This window comes from Sinocyclocheilus rhinocerous, unplaced genomic scaffold, assembly GCF_001515625.1.
Source record: "Sinocyclocheilus rhinocerous isolate Xijiao unplaced genomic scaffold, SAMN03320098_v1.1 scaffold362, whole genome shotgun sequence".
Classification (NCBI taxonomy): Eukaryota; Metazoa; Chordata; class Actinopteri; order Cypriniformes; family Cyprinidae; genus Sinocyclocheilus; species Sinocyclocheilus rhinocerous.
The window spans coordinates 1519063-1539762 of record NW_015639507.1 but is presented as its reverse complement, the minus strand read 5'-3'; the positions used below and the strand labels follow the sequence as shown (position 1 = coordinate 1539762).

The 20700-nt window shown below is 41.8% G+C and overlaps 1 protein-coding gene across 2 annotated transcripts in view; it reads right to left on the bottom strand.

Annotated features, from left to right (window-relative positions):
• Positions 1-352: 352 nt before the first annotated feature.
• Positions 353-20700, bottom strand: part of LOC107751196 (protein bassoon-like) — a 95225-nt gene continuing 74877 nt past the window's right edge. The window contains exons 5-14 of one of the 2 annotated variants that reach the window (XM_016566847.1): positions 17582-18016; positions 15335-16987; positions 9490-14100; positions 6224-8267; positions 4965-5818; positions 4625-4754; positions 4378-4503; positions 3972-4027; positions 3578-3682; positions 353-1130 (exon numbers count right to left, since the gene is read on the bottom strand). In XM_016566847.1, the coding sequence (XP_016422333.1) occupies positions 3987-4027; positions 4378-4503; positions 4625-4754; positions 4965-5818; positions 6224-8267; positions 9490-14100; positions 15335-16987; positions 17582-18016 (9894 nt within the window). In that variant the 3' untranslated portion in view covers positions 353-1130; positions 3578-3682; positions 3972-3986. Of the gene's footprint in view, positions 1131-3577; positions 3683-3971; positions 4028-4377; positions 4504-4624; positions 4755-4964; positions 5819-6223; positions 8268-9489; positions 15305-15334; positions 16988-17581; positions 18017-20700 lie in introns of those variants that run through there. The other variant, XM_016566846.1, reaches the window with a different exon arrangement.

The window sequence follows — 20700 nt, the reverse complement described above, 5'->3', positions numbered from 1 at the left end:
AACTATATATATATATATATATATATATATATATATAAACAGTTTAGATTATCGATAATGACGAGAAAAAATGTTTACATAATAATAATAGCAAACATTAAACAAATAAATACCAGAAATATAAATCCATAAATACAAAAAAAATCAATATCTTACATTAGCAGAGTGTTAACAAGAGATATGTACATGTTCAGCAGTATACAGTTGTGCAAAATAAATCAAGTAAGGATGATATGGAACTTAAAAAAAAAAATATATATATGTGAGGTATACAAGTAAAAAAAATTAGTAAGGCTCTTAATTTAAAAGAAAATTAGGCAAAACTGATCAACTAATGCAAAAAAACAAAAAAAAAGTACAGAAACTTAGGGAATTCCGGATAGGGTAGCGGTGGCTTAATGGTTGATAAAAGACGGACAAGACTATGCTAACATTCTGACATTACTGACCTCTGCACTTGACCTATAGTTTTACGTTAAATAGCCAGCATTTTACACAAGGTGCACATGGCTTCACCCTTTGAGACTCTGAAAAGATGTCTAGATATGGATTCATATATATCTCATATATGTATACATATATATTTTTGTGCGTGCATTCCATGTCCACGGTTTACACATTTGCATTCATTACACACGTGACAAAAAGGTTAAGGAAGAAACAAAAACATTCATAGAGAGGGTCAATCATCGCCATATTGGAATGTCAAGATCTTAGAAATCGAGCATACGTTTTTTTTAAACAGAGTTTGTTTGAAGCCTTTGTAAGGTAGTCGTTCTCCTTCACTGCTACGGTCTCTTCGAGTCTGGGCATAGAAGTCTTCATTCGGACTGCAAAAAGCTAAGAACTGCAGCTGCCTGACATCTTCATGCTGTTTTTGGAAGAGGGAGGGTCACCTGAGCACAGATTATGTCTTATAAGGGAAGACATAACTGTCTAGAAAAACCTCAAACAGAACAGGCAGTTTGGCATTTTGGGAATTGTAATTGCTTCAACAGCAATTATGGAAACACTTTGGAAGAGAGATTTAGCCTCCATTTTTGGTTGGTTATGTAGATATCATTGGATAAACCGTGCCTGTGAATTCTGTCTTAATGTTTTCATTGAAAGTTCAAGGTTGGATGATACATCTGGAGAAGAGATGAAAAAAAAACATATTACAATATTTGGTATTTTCACAGCATAATAAGAGTGCAGAGTTGGTCAAATATGTGGTATTAGAGTAATGTTCAGTTTTAAACCTTCAAAACACTGGCCCAGTTTACTTCCATTGTTGAAGGACATACAATGCACTACTCTTCTTAGCCACTAGAGAGCAGAAGAGGCCGAATTTCTCACACCAGAAAAAGTCTAAGTACCAGAATCAGGCATATTCAAAATCTGTGGGCTTCATGAAAAGGGTTGTGAACAAATACTACATTTTCACTATAAATTTGTACAAATTGCATAAATTACAGCAAAGAAGTTGGAAAATCTGACTAATGAATAGCATGCTATTCAGCAAGATTGAGCAAGATGAGAGCTGTAACTAGCAGAAACAATTCTAGAACTTTTAGAAATCAGGCATATTCAAAATCTGTGGGCTTCATGAAAAGGGTTGTGAACAAATACTACATTTTCACTATAAATTTGTACAAATTGCATAAATTACAGCAAAGAAGTTGGAAAATCTGACTAATGAATAGCATGCTATTCAGCAAGATTGCTGAATTCACACGCACTACTCAAAATGAGAGCTGTAACTAGCAGAAACAATTCTAGAACTTTTAGAGATGCATAAGGAGTTCTTTTTAATGTAGGTATTGTGACTGGAATGACACACCCACAGCTTTCACTGTGACTGCATGAGCAGGATTTGGATTGGGTAGTAAACTGAGAGTTGAATCGGATTAGCCATGATTTAAGGAGAACCTCAACCTGTTTTATCCCAGATCCTTTCTCTGGATCTACACATGCAGCACACCCACTGACAGTAAAAGACCACAACAGTCACCATGATACAATACAAGGAGGAGGAGACAGACCACAGATAGATTAAGGAATGGGAGAAATATAGTGACTACAGAAAATTAATTAAATAAGCTAATGGTCTCATTGGCTATGTTCAGCAGAGAATAAGAGGTACAACAAGACATGAGATTTTATTCGAATTTTCTACACAACCATGTTTCACTGTTGTACAGTTGCTAAATGCAATGCTAATCACTGTACAGTTTTTTCTTTACTTTATCATTACTGTTTCAGTTTAATTTCTGGTACAATTCTTGCAATTCTGTGGTACGATATTGTGCAATTTTGATTGAGTCTTGATTAATGTGACTCATCAGAATATTTTCGGCACAAAGATGACTGAGCTTTGCCCGAATGCTAATGCTAATCCAAGCCCACTCATCTGCCTGCTAATTATAGCTCACTTTGACTGAGCCAATTCACCCATGCTGAAGAGCGAAAAGTTAGATCAGAATGGCCTCAGATCAGGGTCAGCTAATCTGAGCTCTAACCTTTGACATTAGTATTGAGCAAGTCGCACAATAGTCCTGTAATACACACTGCAGCTAAATTTGGTTGACAATTTACATTTTAGTGCTTAATCCTGTTCTGTACACACACACAGATAATTTAAGGGAGTGACAAAAGCATTCTACAACCGAATTAATTCCCGAAAAATTCAGGTATTGATAACCGCATTTACAAAAATTCTATGCAGTGTGGAATCAAACTGAACAACTGACGTATTTAAATGTGTATAAGAGTTGTCTCTCTCTTTTGTATGCAATAGATCACAGGGAACAAGGTATGTCGTGACTTATTACAGTTGCCAGATCTTGCTAGAAAAAACAACAACTAAGAACAAGCCCATAATAAACTTAAATTCTAACACTTTATCTTGGAAATAAACCTCAAAACAATATATTGCGACATGCACCGGCCTACTTTATTGACGGCATAAACTGGAACACTTTATGAGCCAAGCCTAAACAACATTGCTTATAATAAGTGGACATGGCAACCCTTCTAGAGCGTGCTTTGCAAAGCAGCCTTTCAAACATCAGCAAAATATGTAATATTACAGTACTTTGGTGAAAAATAGCAGAAACCAAACGTGCAAACATTTGGCCAATCACAATGCACTGGATAGCTGGCCAATCAGCGTACACCTCGCTTTTCAGAACGATGAGCTTTGTAAAAATCGATGCATTTCAGAAAGGCGGGGCATTGAGGAGCAACAATAATGTACATTATGTGGAAAATAATGTGTTTTTTAACCTTAAACCGCATAAACACATTGCATTACACCAAATACACAACATAATGTTCTTTTTAGCAATGTCATATGACCCCTTTAAATAGCTAGTCAAAGCCTCTATTTTTTTCCAGCTGTAGTCAATGTATTTGCAAATTGCACATTTGTAAAAGCATCAGTTGGTTTTATCTTCCACAATGCAATGAAACTGTACACTGACAGCCAAGTTAAAATGGTAATTTGTCACCATTTGGGATTTAAATAGCTTGGGTTAGAATTTTTAATTTTTAGTTTTGAGATCTAAAGTAAAGTGAGTTAGAATAAAATACTCACCAGTTTACTCAGGTGTACCCCGCCCTCAGCTAGAGATGTTAAATGGCAGAAACAGATTCATAGGTTTTTCCAGTTCTAACCCCATGTCACCCCAACTAGAAATGCCTGAGGAACAGAAAAGAAAGTTTATACAGGTAACAGTAAAAAGTTACAAACACTAATCATTTAAAAGCTAATGCAAGAAATGTGTCAATCCTGCTCCATCAGTCAAGTATGTCTGGAGTCTGTACACCAACATATGTTGTGTTTTGGGTGCTGTTTTCCACAGCAAGCTTTTAAACTTTTAAAATGTTGGTGAACATGGCAACCAATCCAGCACTAGTTATCATAAATCACACTGGAACAAATTCATGCTGGTCTTTTCAGAAGGTCGATGCATAAAGTGTTTTCTCACCTTCCTATCAGCTGATCACCAAAATGAAGTAAACTTCTTCCCGAGAGCAGATACAGCTGTATGAAAGATAATCAAAGCAAAACCATAATTAAGGTCACTGGTGGCATATCTTAAAAGATCTGGGCTGCAAAAACAAAGGCTATAGATTAAATCCTAAGTAGGAGTAACTCAGGAATCAGAGAATTTCTGAGATCACAGTCCTGCTTAGGCCTCCAAAATGTTGCACTTAAACCCAAGGTACCCTTGGGTGCTATCCCTAAAATTACTGTAGTGCAAGCTTTTGTGGAGAAAGGCATCTGCTAAATGGCAACTAATTACTATGCTCAGTCAAGACACGTCACATATTCTCCATAACATCTGTCTCTGTTGGCAAATTTTTGATTGCTTATGTTTCAAAAATCCATACCATCTCCTATTTTTCCAGCTTGTTCTGCTGCTCCTCCCTGCAGGATCTTTGTAAGAACATTTTCCCCTTCAGCAGGCTGCTGTGCAGCACTGCCTATACCCCCTGGTCGGGGTGCTGCCTTTGAACCTGAAAGGCAAAGAACAAATGATCTTGTGCTTAGATCATACACAAGTAATGAATGTTCCCTATTTTGCTAAAAACAAAAGTATACTAATTACTCTGAATTAGCAGAGTTATTTCCACTTACCAATTCCTGTGGCAGGAATCTGGGGTATTTTTGCAGCCTGTGGTGCAGCTTTTGATCCAATAGCAACTGCAGGAGTTGGAGCAGGAGCAGGAGCAGGAGCAGGAGCAGGCGCAGCTGTGTCAGGTTTTGCCTGTATAGTCAATCAAAGGGCATGAAGGGGCAATGTTAAAAGATACTGTAAACTAATTTAAAAAATGTATTTGTCAATCATGCTTTGAAAGGCAATCACATACATGGCTCTTATAACCAAATGTGAAAGGATTAAATGTAAACTATACCTGAAGGAGCAGATTAAAAATAGCATAAATGGTAAGGCACCAAGAGATTTATGAAAACTCACCATAGCAGCAGCTGGCTGGGCAGTGGGTGGTCCTCCTGGCTGTTGTCTTGCCTGTGCTGGAGCCTGACCTGGCTTAGATTGCTGCTGAGTTGTACCTGTTCCCATGCTAACAGCTGTGGTTGTGGGCTGAGTTGCTCCCATTGTGGTCAATGGCTGTTGCCCGGGTTGCTGTGGTGGCTGCTGCTGTGTACGGGTTGTTTGTCCCAATTGTTGTTGTCCTTGCTGCCCTGTCACAGGTGGCTGAGACCCTGTCTGCTTGGCAGACACTTGCTGGCCTGCTGTAGATCGCTGCTGTCCTTGTTGCGACTGTGGCTGCTGCTCTCCAAGACCCTGCTGTGGCCTGGAACCTGAAGAGGGCTCCTGCCTCCTTGATGAGCTTGGTTGCCTCTGCCCCCGTTGTCCACTTGAGCCATGGTGGTGGCTTGGTGGATCACGGGAGTAGTCTCCTGAGTCTCGGTGGCTGGCAGATCGTGGATCGGAGGATCTTTTCTGTGTGGAGGATGAGGTGGCACGGCCGTCTGATCGGGTGGAAGGATCTTTTGGATGTGATCGTGAAGAACGAGAGGACCTGGGATCATCTGATGAATGACGGGAAGAAGAGTGTCTTCCTGAACTACTGCCATGGTGACGGTGTTCCCGAGATGAGGTGGAAGAGGAATGTTGTTGATGTCCATACTCATCTTGAGGCCACAGGTCTTCTTCAGGAGGCTCATCATAATCATGGTTAGTGTGCTTTACATTGCTCCTCCTGCTAGAGGATGAGTGACTTCCACTCCCATGGTGTCTAGAGCGATCTGACCGAGGTTCACGTGGTTTTTCAAACCAGTCTGTTTCCTCCTGACCCAAATGATAGGCTTTTTGGGAAATGAAGGGAGAAAGTCAATACTTCGTACAGTAGGAAGTGTCAATGGCAAAGAACAGGATATAAACACACTGAAGCCACGCAACGCTCAAATCCCAAAGAAAATAACCAAAGAAAAAAGAAAGGGAAGCCAACAAAAACACCCATCAACAAGAATAACCAAAAGACAGAATGTACCAACATTTGAATCACACTCTAAAACAGATAACAGATAACACCATGTAGTTCATGCAAAAAGGCATATATGGTTTCATGCACTGATGACAGCATTCATTAACAAGTACAACAGTAGTCCAAACTTTCATTATCTTTGCCTTCAAGGCAAGATCATTGGCATGCACGCTTTTAATTGTTGGATGCATTTTAACAGGCAGTTTTTAAATTCAGCACCAGTTACCTTCACTGTCTGAAACAGCACAGTGCATGTCATCAGCAAGGTAAGGGTCATCTGGCTTATATACATGACTCTTAGGCATATCCTTTATATGGTGGTCCTGTACATCTGGTAAGGAATGACTGGAGCCATACTGATTTCGTACATCATGGGGATCTGGCACAGAGCCACGACCAATTCCCATGGGCTTTCCAACGGGACTCAGAGGGCTCTCTTCCTCTGAATTCTGCGTACGCATAGAAGGACGGCCACTACGACCATGGGTGCCCCTCTGTGATCGTTCCATGGCATCCCTCTCATAAGACTTACTTCGGTAGCCACTTGAATCTCTGGAGGAAATTTTATCCATGCCATAACCTGTGGACCTTGATCGTCCGGATCCATAAAGACGGTCATCCTCTTCCAATGTTTCTCTTGACCCGTAGTACTTCTGTTGATCATAGCTCTTTTTCACGCCAGTCCTGGACACCACAGTGCAACTACCACCTGTTGATGTTGTCATGGTGTAGGAGGCTAGATCAGACTCTACATCTCGAGCTTCTTCAATTGGAGAGAACTTGGAGATCTTGTGTTCCATGCCTTGCTTCCTATGTTTGCTACGTTTTGATGAAACAGCAGGTGCCAAATTTTTGGACGAGTGTTTCTGGCTGCCCATTCCCCCACTACTACGGGAAGAATGCTTATAGTCATCATAATAATAACCTGTACCACCAGTTACAGCGGTACTTGAATGTACATGGCTGTCTACTGCACTTTGATAGGTATTTGAAGCTCTTCCATATAAATTCTCAGAGCCATCGCCATAAGTTGGTCCACGTGGGCCATTCTCACTTACATAACCTACCCGTGACATGTCGGAGGACCCCATATTTTCTTTTGTAAGTTCACTGATATCATCGATCATGACATAATTTCTGGGAATATTTTGTTCTAGATTTGTGGCATAGACACTATCCGTTACATATCCAGATGATGGACTTGGTATGCGTTCGGTCAGAGGTTGGTCAGAGGGGCGATACTGACCATAAGCATTGTTCAGTGGCGAGGAATAGACACCACTGAATCCAGTTTCTTGAGCTAAAGTTGCTATTGGAACTGAAGGATTACTGATAACTTCATAGTTTGTTGGTAGCTTTTGTTCAAGATCAGCAAGCGAGGTTTGCCTTGGCCTTTGATGGGCAGAAAGCATGTCTGCTTGGGGTTGGAAGGACATGCTCTGTGCAGGATAAGGTAGGGTCTGCCCTGGTAAAGGTGCAGTGGGTTGCTGGAATCCCTGGTGGCTGGGCTGCTGCAAACCAAGATCAGATTCATAAGAAGGCTGACCGTAGCTATGAGTCTGGTATGGCCCCGGGGTCTGATAGGTTGAAGGCTGAGGAGGATGAGGCTGGAAGGTTCCAGGCTGGGGCTGTGAGGAGGTTGGGTATGGTGTTGTCTGAAACCCAATCTGCTGATAGGCTACAGTGGGTGGTTGTGTGGGTGTGGGCTGGGCCTGTGGATATTGATATGGAACATATGATGAGGTAGGAGGATACTGAGATGCATTCAAATCAGAAGTAAACTGGTTAAGAGGTGCTGTACTTGGACGTGACAACATTCCATTTTCTTCATAGGTGCCTGGTGCTACCCCAGCTAGTCGCAAATTATTCAGCTCACTGTCTGACATGTAGTCACGTGCATCCCCTATGTATCGCAGGTATGCCCACTCTCGCCTCTCTCTCTCTTTAACCCTGGTTTCCTTGCGCTGAGTAATGCCTAGTTCCAAGCATCGCAACTTAGCATCAATCTCCTTCTCCTCTTCCTCTAACTCTGCCTGTTGTTTACGTAATTTGGTGGATTCTTGCTCTACAGCTTTCAGTTCACTCAGCAAACCTGCCTTCATTGCACCCTGTACAGAACGTGGCAAAACCCTCTGGGATGTTCCGGGAGAACTGTATATATGGGGAATTGCTGGTGTTACAATCGGTACAGGTGTCTCATCTGGAGGGGGACTGGGGAGAGTTCTCTTCACCTTTCTCATCATTGCGTTGTGCTGCTGCAAGGCAGACATCTGAGAGCAGAGATTTTAGAGATTGATTAAAATGACAGCAGAGAAAATTGTACTACCATTTTCCTTAATACTTTAAAAAGCAAATGGAATAACAGTTTGCATGCCAAATTAGGTAAAACGGTTAAATTTTACACATACTGAATACAGACACAGTTGTATCACAGTGTATCAACTCTATATTACAGTATTTATCTCTTTCATGTTTCAAATATCCCTCAGAGGAATTTTGGGGCATACAATGCACTTGAGATTCGGAAAACCAACCAAACCAAAAATCAAAACATTACCTTATAACATATTGCAAGCACACACAAAGCCTAAACATTTATTTTAAGTCAACCAATTATAAATATATTCATGACACTATATTCTATAAATGACTAGTGGTTTCAGAATCAATCAGGCAATATATATAACATGGATAAAACTGGCTACAATCCTATTTAACTGTAATAATTTTGGTGTACCTAATATTTTATTGTTAATACAAGATTAATTTTCAGTTAACAAGAAATAAATATTAAACCGCCATATAACAAACAAACAACATCTGCATACCTTCAGTAATGTAGAGTAGTAGAGTAGTAATGTATAATCCATGAAACAAATTCAGTTAAAACGCACATTGGATGAAGTGACAGAGGAAATAGCTTCCTTTTAGCAGGTGTGCCGTTCTTTGAATGCACAAGCCTGAGCATTCCTTAGACAGGAATCAAACTGAGAATGTAAGACTCAGACCTCTCTGACCAGCTGCTGACAAGCCGGAAGACAGCAGGGCTGACCCAGTATGCCTACACTTTGTGCCACCCTCTAGCATTTCTGAGACTTTGCCAGATATAGCAGTTTTTCTGTGTGTGTGTGTGTGTGTGTGTGTGTGTTTAAATATAAGGTAAAGAGAGTAGGGAATAAATGGCAAATGAAAAATACATAACTATACTATAACTAAATAACTATTTTTATTTTATAATACTTGATTTATTTATATTTCTTATTATGTGAACAGATAGGTTTGGTGTTGTCCAACCTAGACCTTATTAAAACAAAACAATTGTTTACCAGAAGTATTAAAGTCTACTATTATACATCCCTGTGTATAAATGGTAAGAATGGGAATTGAATTAATTGTCTGAAATTAATATTTACAAGCTGTAGTTTTGTAGTAAACAACAGAAAACTGTATAATAAATACATTTTTGCAAGTAACAATGAAATGGTTCCATACCTGACTCGCTGGGCTGTTTTGACTTTGGTATAAGGAGAATTTGGCCTTGTCCTCTGATGTTGGACTGAGAGGCTTAGGATCTGACATGGACCGCTGAACGCTCTTTATGGGCCTCGGAATAGTTTGATGCCTTTGTGGTGACTCTGCAGTGAAGGCTTTTTGTTGGGGTGTCACATGTGCCTTGTTAAGTTTCTCACTGGAAGCAAAGGTAGTCTCCAACATACGATGGGGGGACAACGGAGACACTGGAGAGTACAGCACTTGTGGAGATTTGGGAGGTTGACGGGAAGGAGATTCATTTTGCTGCTGAGCTTGCTGATATCCAATATCTAATGGGTCTGGCTTTCTCCTTTCAAACTTGGTTTGCATAGCACCAACTAATTGCAGACTAGTGGAATAGGGGCTTACAGTAGTGGGAACACTGAGCTGAGGAGCAACCACTCCTTGGGATTGTGCCTCTGGATCAGTTTGACAGGCTAAACTCTCTCCCTTATGGGTCCTTTCTGGAGCAGATATGTAGTGAAGGAGTTCAACCTTTGATGTTTCAGCCATGGTAATGTGAATGGCTGGAGAGATTCTACCCAGCTGGTCTGACTCAGTCTGACATGAAGAGTCATTGGTGGTCTGAATGGCAATGCTAGATTTAGATGCATCACTCTTAGTCTCTGCAGTTGGTTCAGAGTGCTTGGAATATCTTGAACGTCTGCGGCGTATTGGCTGACTGTCCCACTCACCCTGGTCTTCTTCATCTGTCTGAACGCTGCAGTCAGCTATACGTCTAGTTCTGCGACGACGAGACATGAGTTTATCCTCTGTGTCTTCATCATCTGTTTGGACACTGCAATCTGCAATTCTCTTGACTGACTCATCCTCTGATCCATTCCTCAAACGGGGCATAGAGTTTTGTTTCTTCATAATCCAACCATCTCCATGATCTTCACTATTTTTAAGGGACATCTCTGAAGAAGAGCTGGGCAAAGGCCTAGTGGACACCACTGCCTGGACCACCTGCCCATCGGCACATGGCAAGATCTGCACACTCTGGCCCTCTTGTGGAATAATTCTACCACTCTGATCGTAGATAATTGAGATGGTTTGAGGTGTAGTTCCACCAACCATTACACCTTGAATGGCACCTTGCGCTGTTGTAGCTGCTGCTGAAGCAGCCGCTGCCTCTGCTGCAGCTGCTGCCGCTGCTGATTCAATGGCCGCTGTTTTCTGCCTTTTTTGTTCTTCAAGCTGCTGCTGGAGTTGCTGTTGCAGTGACTGAATGTGGTCTAGCTGCATCCTTTGCTGTGCCAGCTGCTCTCTTTGCATCACAAGCTGGGTTTCCCTCTCAGCCTGTTGCTGCTGAAGAACCTGCTGCTTGATGGTTTGTAGCTCTTGAATCTCCCTGTGCATGAGCAGATGTTCTTTCTCTCTGTGCTTCTGGAGCTCCATGCGGTCCCTCTCCAACTCCTCTTGTAGACGTAGCTGACGCAATTTCTCCAACTCAACGCGTTCTCGCTCTAGTTGCAAGAGCTGCTCCTGTTGTAGTCGCAATCGTTCCTCTTCTTTTTCCTTCTCAATATTAGCAGATGTGGTTATAGTGGTACTGGCAGATGCATCTCGAAAAACTCTGGTAATTGCCTGGGTTTGTTTTTGAGGCATTTTTAATATTTGAGATTGTGTCTGTGGCTGGCTTTGAGTTTGGCTTTTTTCCTGACCTTTGACCAATGACTGTGGTTGAGTTTGGGGCTGTATTGGGAGTTGTGTTTTAGTACCTTCTACTGAAATATGAGCCAAGGGAACCTGTTCATTTCCAACCGACTGAACTGGCACTGTACTAGTATGTGCTGACTGTATGCTTTGCATACCCAAATTTGAAACAGGTTGACCAGTTTTAGGTGATGCAGTTGTTGACATACTACAAGGTGCTGTAGGCTTTCCCAGGTAAACTGGAGATTCCTGGGAGGTACTAGAAGGTGGCACACTTCCCGATGAAGTATCTGGTGGTGTTACTGAAAATCGATTTGGAGGTGGATACCTGTAAGGTCCTTGGGCATTAAGAGGCATTCTTGGGGTGACTTGAGGCAACCTGGTGAGGCTAGCCAGAGGTACAGCAGTTACATTGGCTGAAGAGTAAGATCCATATACTCCTCTTAACATAGGATTGAGAACAGGGGCAGGCTGGGTGGTGATTGGCAGGGTGGAGGCTATTGGGGTGTTGATAGTAGAATATATCATGCCATCAGCTGTCCTTACAGCAGGGGGATACAAAGACCTTAGGCTAGCTTGTCTAGCATTGATTAAATTTGTAAGTGTTTGACCATGTACTGTTGGTCTGCCATCAGGACCATACAACAGATTGCCTCTAATAGATGCTAGGCCTTGTTGAAGGTTAAGTCTTCCTGTGGGGCCTGCTCTCCCAGCACCATACTGCAGAAGCTCAGGATTACTGGTGTAACGGCTACCAAACTGTTCCATGGAGTTAAGAGCAGCACACATTCTGCTAATCTCTCTAGCTGTAGTGGCACTATACTGTGCCAGATTGGATTCTTGAAAACCACCAAGGTCACGTGAAAGATAGCTATATTCTGCATTTATATTGGACATTGAACCATATCTTCGCAAAGGTAATGGTGGAGCCGAATCACTTCCTTGATGGCGAAGATCTGTGTAAGATCCATATTGGGCACCCATTCCAAGATATCCTGCTTCATAGGCCTGCTTCATGGTGCTTAAATCCACTGCTAGGTCCCCAGGGTCAGTTCTTTGATAATATTGGAGACTTGAACTTGCTAAATTGTTGTCTGACATTGATGGTGGAAGTCGTCCTGGAGGAGGCAAGGTAAAAGATTTGCGTTCGTCTGCAGATGCTTGTATATTTACTGTTTGGTAGCCATCTTTTCCAGTTTGGCTTTGCTGCCCAGGAGCTTGGGATGGCTCTACAGAAGGATCTGACGGGGCTGTTTTACCTCTTTGAGCAAAAGGGCCAGAGCAACTACCTGCAAATGGCAAATTGTAGACAACATCACAACAAGCTAACTGATTCTCTGGTTTAATCTGTCCGGTGAGATCTAGAACTTCTACTGGTGGAGGCGGCTCCTCTCTTTTAATAAGCTGGGTCACTGTACCTTCCTGAGTGCTATTCTCATCCAACTGCACCATCATTACCTGGAGCTTCCCTGTGGAGAGATTCATTACAGCAGGCTTGTTCTTTAGTTCCAAAGCCATCCCACCATATATGTCATGACCAAGTGTAGGGGTGGTAGACGCAGAGCATGATAATGGTGGTGGAGGTAGCGGAGATATTTTGGGAATGGAACTAACTGCTGTTTGGGTTCCTCCACCAGTGTTCTGACTTACCACCAAGTCCTTCTTTAACAATATTGGTTGCACTTGATTAGCTAAGTTGTACCGGGCAAAAGATGCATTTTGTTGATGCTGCTGGAGCTGTTGCTCAAGGAGCTCTTGTTGCTGCTGAAGCTTCTGTTGCTGCTTCTGAAGTTGTTGCTGTTGAATGCCTAAATTTTCCAGACAAGCATCAATTTTTGGAATGGATGCATCTGTGATAATTGGCCTGGTCTGGGTCAGACAAACTGCAGATCCAACTCCTTGACCATAGTCGACTCTATTTTGTAAAGGATCACCATACACGACTGGTTGCTTTGGCTGTGACATGAACATGGATGCTGCCACAGTCACACTTACAGTTGTTGGTGTAGTTGTTGACACCTGAGGTTGTGCCTGTGCATTTAGATTAATTATAAGAGGTTGTACAGCAGTATGACGATTTGGTGGTGTTTCTGCATCAAGTGAGTATCGACGTGTATCAGAAGCTAGAGATGTTAGGTCCATACCCTGGTCTGTCATAATAATTGGAGCAGGCTTCATTGGTGCTCTAAGATCCATTATATTACTGCCTGGGGCAATTGTGCTTTGCTCTACAACTCTTGAGGTACCAGGTACTGTGGAGATTCTACACAAGGATATGTTTCCCGCAGGAAGAGATCCACTACTTTGGGAACCAGCAGAGGTGGCAGTGCTCACAGCCACACTAACTCGTTCTGATATCTGTGTCCTTTGCAAGCTATTTTGAGGTGATGGGTGGGCTGGATATTTCTGTGGTGAAGTGGGTGACTTTGATGTTGCATGTTGAGTCTGATAAATTGTCTGTTGGCTGTCTTTTGTTGGTGAGGATAAAGGTGAGGTGGAGGAATTCACTGTCACTGGTTTGGTTTGACTGCTAGTTCCTGATCCCAATGTAATCACCATAACAGGGGAATCTTGGGAGGACTGCTGTCTTGAAAGTCGTGGTGCCCCAGCTCTATGAGGGACCTGAGAGGTCTGAGTAGGTGCCACTGTAGAAGTTGTACAAGATGCAGGGGCACGTGTTGGACTTTGTGTGGGGGAAGTGGAAGGGGATGTGGAAGGACTTGAGCCTTTAAAGTATGAGAACATCTTTGATGTTAAGGAGGACGCTCCAGGATCAGGCACTTGACCCTGTACTTTCCCCTGAACACCAGGTCTTCCTTGAGGCTGTGTGGGAGGAGGCTGCCTAACTTGAGATTGTGGGGAACCAGTAACATGGCTTCCTTTAGAGGTTTGGATGCTCATTCTAACTTGACTCTGTTGTGTAGCATGCACTCTTTGAGTCCCTCGTCCAGAAGGATCATTTCCAGAGAATGAAACTGGAGCTGAGATCTGGGTAGGACTTGTACCTGGACTCAAAGAAGTTGTTCCAGAATCTAAATGGTGTTTCTTGTCTGTTTGAAGGACTCTTTCCTGGTTTTGTTGTCCTTGTCTTCCTGGTGCCTGTTGCTGCTGCTTTTGCATCATCTCTGCTTTTCGCATCATTTCCTCATAAACCTCTTCAGCACTTTTTAATGATTTATCTGCAGAGGGAGAGACAGCAGAGGTTTTCTCTGTTGGAGAGTACAAAGACATAAATGTAGGTAGATTATATTCACTGCCAGACTTGTACAGCTTTGAACCCATCTCAAATCCTTCAGCTTCTGAATCCATCGAGGGAGAGTATTCTGAGCAGGACGATCTATGGAGTTCTTCCATTTCAGCAGCTTGTCTGAGCTCCTCTGTTGGGGATGCATCTTCAATAGGTGAAAGGTTACTAGGAGGTGTCTTCGACCTCTCTCTGCGTCTTTGCGCCCTCAGTTCCTCTTTGTCCCTTTTAGTTTTTCTGGCTGTACTACGAATCCTTTGCTGCTCTAAGTCTCTCATCTTCTCCTGCTCTCTCAGAAGTTCCTCTTCTTCTCGCAATTCATCTTCTTCTGATGAGTCCTCAATGGTAGGCAATAGTGGACCATGGGATCGATGCCTTGCTTTTCTTTGCTGCTTTGCGTCCTCAAGCCTTTGTCGTCTGCTAGGACTGCTATCACTGTCATCTTCCATTGATGACACAGAGGTTGGAGAAGTTCCAGAGGTATAACTCGGTGTGGTTGCAGGGAGAGTTGATGAGTATTCTCCCCTTGACCTTTCTTCAGGTGACCCAGTAAGGCTTTCCATCTCAAGCTCAGGCTCCCTGAGGTCATGATCTGTGCTGAGTTCCATGTCACGATTGTAGCTATTTGTATTATTCAGTTCAATAGTTTTAAATCGTCTCAGACCACCTTGTGAGGCCATCATGTCATCCGCTTCACCTGATTTGTAGCTATCAGTGCTTTTAGTGTCTTCTTCAAAACTGCTAGATTGCTGTGTCAGGCGACGTCTCTCTTTTCCTAGATCTCCGCTGTGTTTATGGCTCCTTTTTGTCTTCACGTGGCCCTCAACATCTGCTGTGTCTTCCTCATCTGCACTCATTTCCAGAATCTGTCTCCTCATGAACTCTTTGGATGCTCATTCTAACTTGACTCTGTTGTGTAGCATGCACTCTTTGAGTCCCTCGTCCAGAAGGATCATTTCCAGAGAATGAAACTGGAGCTGAGATCTGGGTAGGACTTGTACCTGGACTCAAAGAAGTTGTTCCAGAATCTAAATGGTGTTTCTTGTCTGTTTGAAGGACTCTTTCCTGGTTTTGTTGTCCTTGTCTTCCTGGTGCCTGTTGCTGCTGCTTTTGCATCATCTCTGCTTTTCGCATCATTTCCTCATAAACCTCTTCAGCACTTTTTAATGATTTATCTGCAGAGGGAGAGACAGCAGAGGTTTTCTCTGTTGGAGAGTACAAAGACATAAATGTAGGTAGATTATATTCACTGCCAGACTTGTACAGCTTTGAACCCATCTCAAATCCTTCAGCTTCTGAATCCATCGAGGGAGAGTATTCTGAGCAGGACGATCTATGGAGTTCTTCCATTTCAGCAGCTTGTCTGAGCTCCTCTGTTGGGGATGCATCTTCAATAGGTGAAAGGTTACTAGGAGGTGTCTTCGACCTCTCTCTGCGTCTTTGCGCCCTCAGTTCCTCTTTGTCCCTTTTAGTTTTTCTGGCTGTACTACGAATCCTTTGCTGCTCTAAGTCTCTCATCTTCTCCTGCTCTCTCAGAAGTTCCTCTTCTTCTCGCAATTCATCTTCTTCTGATGAGTCCTCAATGGTAGGCAATAGTGGACCATGGGATCGATGCCTTGCTTTTCTTTGCTGCTTTGCGTCCTCAAGCCTTTGTCGTCTGCTAGGACTGCTATCACTGTCATCTTCCATTGATGACACAGAGGTTGGAGAAGTTCCAGAGGTATAACTCGGTGTGGTTGCAGGGAGAGTTGATGAGTATTCTCCCCTTGACCTTTCTTCAGGTGACCCAGTAAGGCTTTCCATCTCAAGCTCAGGCTCCCTGAGGTCATGATCTGTGCTGAGTTCCATGTCACGATTGTAGCTATTTGTATTATTCAGTTCAATAGTTTTAAATCGTCTCAGACCACCTTGTGAGGCCATCATGTCATCCGCTTCACCTGATTTGTAGCTATCAGTGCTTTTAGTGTCTTCTTCAAAACTGCTAGATTGCTGTGTCAGGCGACGTCTCTCTTTTCCTAGATCTCCACTGTGTTTATGGCTTCTTTTTGTCTTTATGTGGCCCTCAACATCTGCTGTATCTTCCTCATCCGCACTCATTTCCAGAATCTGTCTCCTCATGAACCTTTCATCGGTCAGGTCTTTCTGTGACTTCTTCTGTCGGGGTGGTAATGGAGAAAGGCCACTTTCACTACTGTCTTCCACATAGTCATGTCTTAATTTACAGCTGAGATCATCCGATGCTTCCTCATCAGACTCATATTCCTGATCTTGTGTTACAGACAGAGATCGAGGTCTCTGCTGTTCTGTGGTGTCTCTTCCATCACGATGCTGTCCTTGGTCAGTGGCTGTATGTGACTCCAACAGAGGTCGCATAGAACTTTCCAGTTTTGTTAGTTCAGATGGACTTGGGGGGCTGCGTTGGTCAGAGATCCCTCTCTCACTAAGCTTCATAGAATCCTCTTGGATCAATCCAGTAATCTCACTCTGGGAGCTGGATATACCATCTGAGGAGTAGCCTGTATCACTCAGGCTCTGCGTGCTAGACTTGTTGGAATCCTGTAAATACAAAGGACAGTGCATTAGGTCATAGGACATATGAATCTTTAAATTATACTGAAAGATTTACTAAATTAGCAAACATAAAACATTCAAAGTTTATTAAGCACAATATACAAAACATGCAAATGGCATACATTACACAAGCATGCAAAACTTGGAGGGGATGAGGTCAAAAGTGAATCTAAATTCTAATGAAAATTTTAGTAAATGTAAATGTATGCTGTAAATCATACTAGGTAATGATATAAATAAAAATGGCATGCATATATTAACATATGATCATTTTAGAAATACGTGTATGTCACATTAATTGGTTACATGGGGCTATTTGTGACATCAGTTCCTTGTACTGAATAATTAAATAGATAACTTTTTGAGTTTACAAATGATGTTGACTCATCACTGTGCTCTTGTAACCATCAGGCACTGGAAATAGTGATTAGCCATGGAGACAGTTAATTTTAAACTGGTTTTGAGTACAACTGATATTGGTTAAATTATTCAACTTATAACATTCCCATCATAGAATGTTGAAGTGATCTGTTATGAAAGACAAAGACAGTGGTGATGCAGACACGGAGGGCCACTCACGTCATCGTGTTTAGATTTCTGCATGCCATTACTTTTCTTCTCATCTTTTTTATCCGATGTTCCCTTTTTAGACGTTGCTTTGATGTCCCCCTCTTTTTCTGTTTTGGACATAGCTTGTTTCTTGTTAATGCCTTGATCTTGTTTTTCTGTCTCAGCCTTAGTTGCAGAAAATTGTTGAGAGGGGCCCTTGGATTGTGGCACCCCGTGTTTTACCGGAGAGAAATGACCACTTACTTGGGCACCAGGTGGCTTTTGCTGCTGAGGGCCGGTAGGTTTTAGCGCAGCTTGCTGACTGGGCCCTCGCTGTTGTTGTTGATTGGCTGGGCCTGGTAGTCGGGGAGATCCAATGGATGATGGCACAGGAGGAGAAATATCCCCTAAGCTCCCTGACATTGCTCTCTGGGTCTGGCATGTCAAACACAGCCATTCTTTCTTCTGAAAATGAAAGGCAAACATGAAATAAGTATCATGAAACAATTGAGATATAAAGGGGAAAAACTGTAGACAAGGTGAAAGTGTCAATAGTCAGATTACATGTGATTTCTTGCATCACTCGCCCACACTGGCATTCTCTCTCACTCTCTCAGCCTTTGTCACACTACTATTGTAATTCAAAAGGGATTTGGTCAAGCCGGGCAAGCAAGAATAATTGAGGCCTGGCAAAGACTGCAACCTTTTCTCAAAGGTCTTGCTTACTCTCTTCAAAGCCACTGTGTTTAACACAAACAATTATTTAGCCTCTGTTAAGTTCAGTAAGACACACAAGCTCAGAATGATGGCTTATTCCATCCACAGCAGGAGGTTCCTATGCATTCAAAATTACAAAGCATTTAATTCAACAATTTAGGATTGTAAGACAATAAACATTAAATTATTAAGAAATCATTTTACTTTTGAATTTGGATCAAGAGCTCACAAAACTTTTGGATGAATCGCATATCAGCTTTTCATTTCTAGCACAATGCTCAGAAATGCATGTTGCAAACACTCACTGTGCAGTACACAATCTATAATAGCTATATAAAATAAAAAATAAAAATAAACACTAGGAATATACAAACTGACATCTAGGACAGATGACTTCATAAACCCAGAGAGTGATATGCAAAAAGATTATAGGCAGCGATAGTATGATCTCATAAACCAGTTAAACCCAATTGTATTGATAAAGCATCTATAAAGGAAAAACATTTGCATTTTTATTGTGAAACTCACTACAGAAGTGAGCCAGAAAATTCCTTCTGCATCATCATAGAAAATATTCAGCATAATAGTACACTGGCACACCATAAAACATCTTTCACAGCCATGGGTCTACAGATAATTTCAAAACAAAGAACACCAAAACCATTCAGATATACTGTTATACGAGACTACAAAACTTCTCACTAAGTTTAATGAGTCTCATGAGTACAGCAAATAAACAGTAAAAGTTATCCTAGTCCTAAATATAAAAGAGAGTGCATTTTCAATTTGCTGTGCCCCCTCTGTCTTTTCTCGATTTTCCTGTCAGACTTCTATACTTTCACAATACTTGGCAGAGGGTTTGCCTATATGGTAGTGTTGGATTGTTTGCTGGGTTTTGTTTCAGTGATTGAGGTTTGGTGACTCAGGTTGATGTACAAGCAGTTGCATCAGCATAGATCAGAACAGAATCCCATGGGGTGTACTGCTTGTTGATCTCTGGTGCACAAAGCATACACAAACATACCAAGAACCTGCATCAGATATTGCTCACATGTGTAAACTGGGCTAAAATAGAAGTCATCATCCAAAGGTGTTCTGGGTGGTTTCCAAGGCATTGCCATGCAGTTGCTAAGGTGTTCTGACCGTTTTTTAGCATATTGCTATGCAGTTGCTAATGCCTTCTGGGTAGTTTCTAGGTGGTTGCTTCCTGGCAAAAGACAAAAAACCCACCACTACCATTTACTAGATATGACTCAGATGCCTCAGTGGATATCTATAGGATTTTACAGAGCAAACTATGCTGAAGTTTAATACAAAGGTTTCAGGATTTTACAAAGTATAAGAGCAATAGTAATAAGTCCTAAAAATATAACTTGTAACTTTATACAAATTATGCCATTAAAATCTCCAAAACCAAGCTTTTGTGGTAAGTAAACAGCTCTGCTTTTAACAAAATTCAGACAAAATGTATGTGCACAGCTTTGCTTGACTGCTAGAGTGGGTCAAGATGAATTCTAGGGAGAGGCTGAAGAAAGGAAAGGTTTTGCCATGCGAGACAGACGCCTTTTCTTTTTGATTCCACTATGAGTCCCCCCCATTGCTCCACACTGAAGCTAAATATAAACAGGTGCAGTGTTCACTCAATGCTTGTGCAAAGCTCACAAAATGCTCTGCCATCTGTGCCTTTCTGCTTTTTATATGCTGTGTTGAAGCGAGATGGACGTTGTGTAAGTGTAGTCATTTCTGAAGTGTGCTTTTAGCATAATAAACAAAGCAGAGGTAATGCTGTGTGCCTGTGAAGAAAGTCGAAGAAAAACTATAAATTAATTCTTATTTTAAGACAAATGATGTGTGGAAGCTGTAACTGAGTTGGAGTGGCTGAAATTACATGAATGGTTGATTTCTGCCACATCTAAAACAGCCTTTTTTGCATTAAAAAATCTGAATGGAGCACATGCCTCCACAGCTTGAAGAGTATGGCACCTTTGGCTGTAGAGGTCATATGAAAGTGGTCCGATAATGAGGCAAAAGCCCCTGAAATAATGTTAATAATGTAGTATTTTGTGTGTGCATGTGAGTTTCGGAAAGCATGGAGACCACAGACACAATGTCAGATGTTACAGGACATGGGACAATCAGACAATTTCAAATCTCAGGTTTTAGCTTTTGAGTCAATTTTCAAATAATGATGCAAAAGACTCAAGTTACAGGTAAGTAAAGTACTAAATTTAGGCCTTTCAGCCTTAAAGGGTTAGTTCACCCAAAAATGAAAATTACTTATGTCGTTCCAAACCCATAAAGGCCTTCGTTCATCTTCGGAACACAAATTAAGATATTTTTGATGAAATCCGAGAGCTTTCTGACCCTACATAAACAGCAACGCAACTGAAACGTTTTATGGCCCAGAAAGGTAGTAAGGACATCAATAAAAT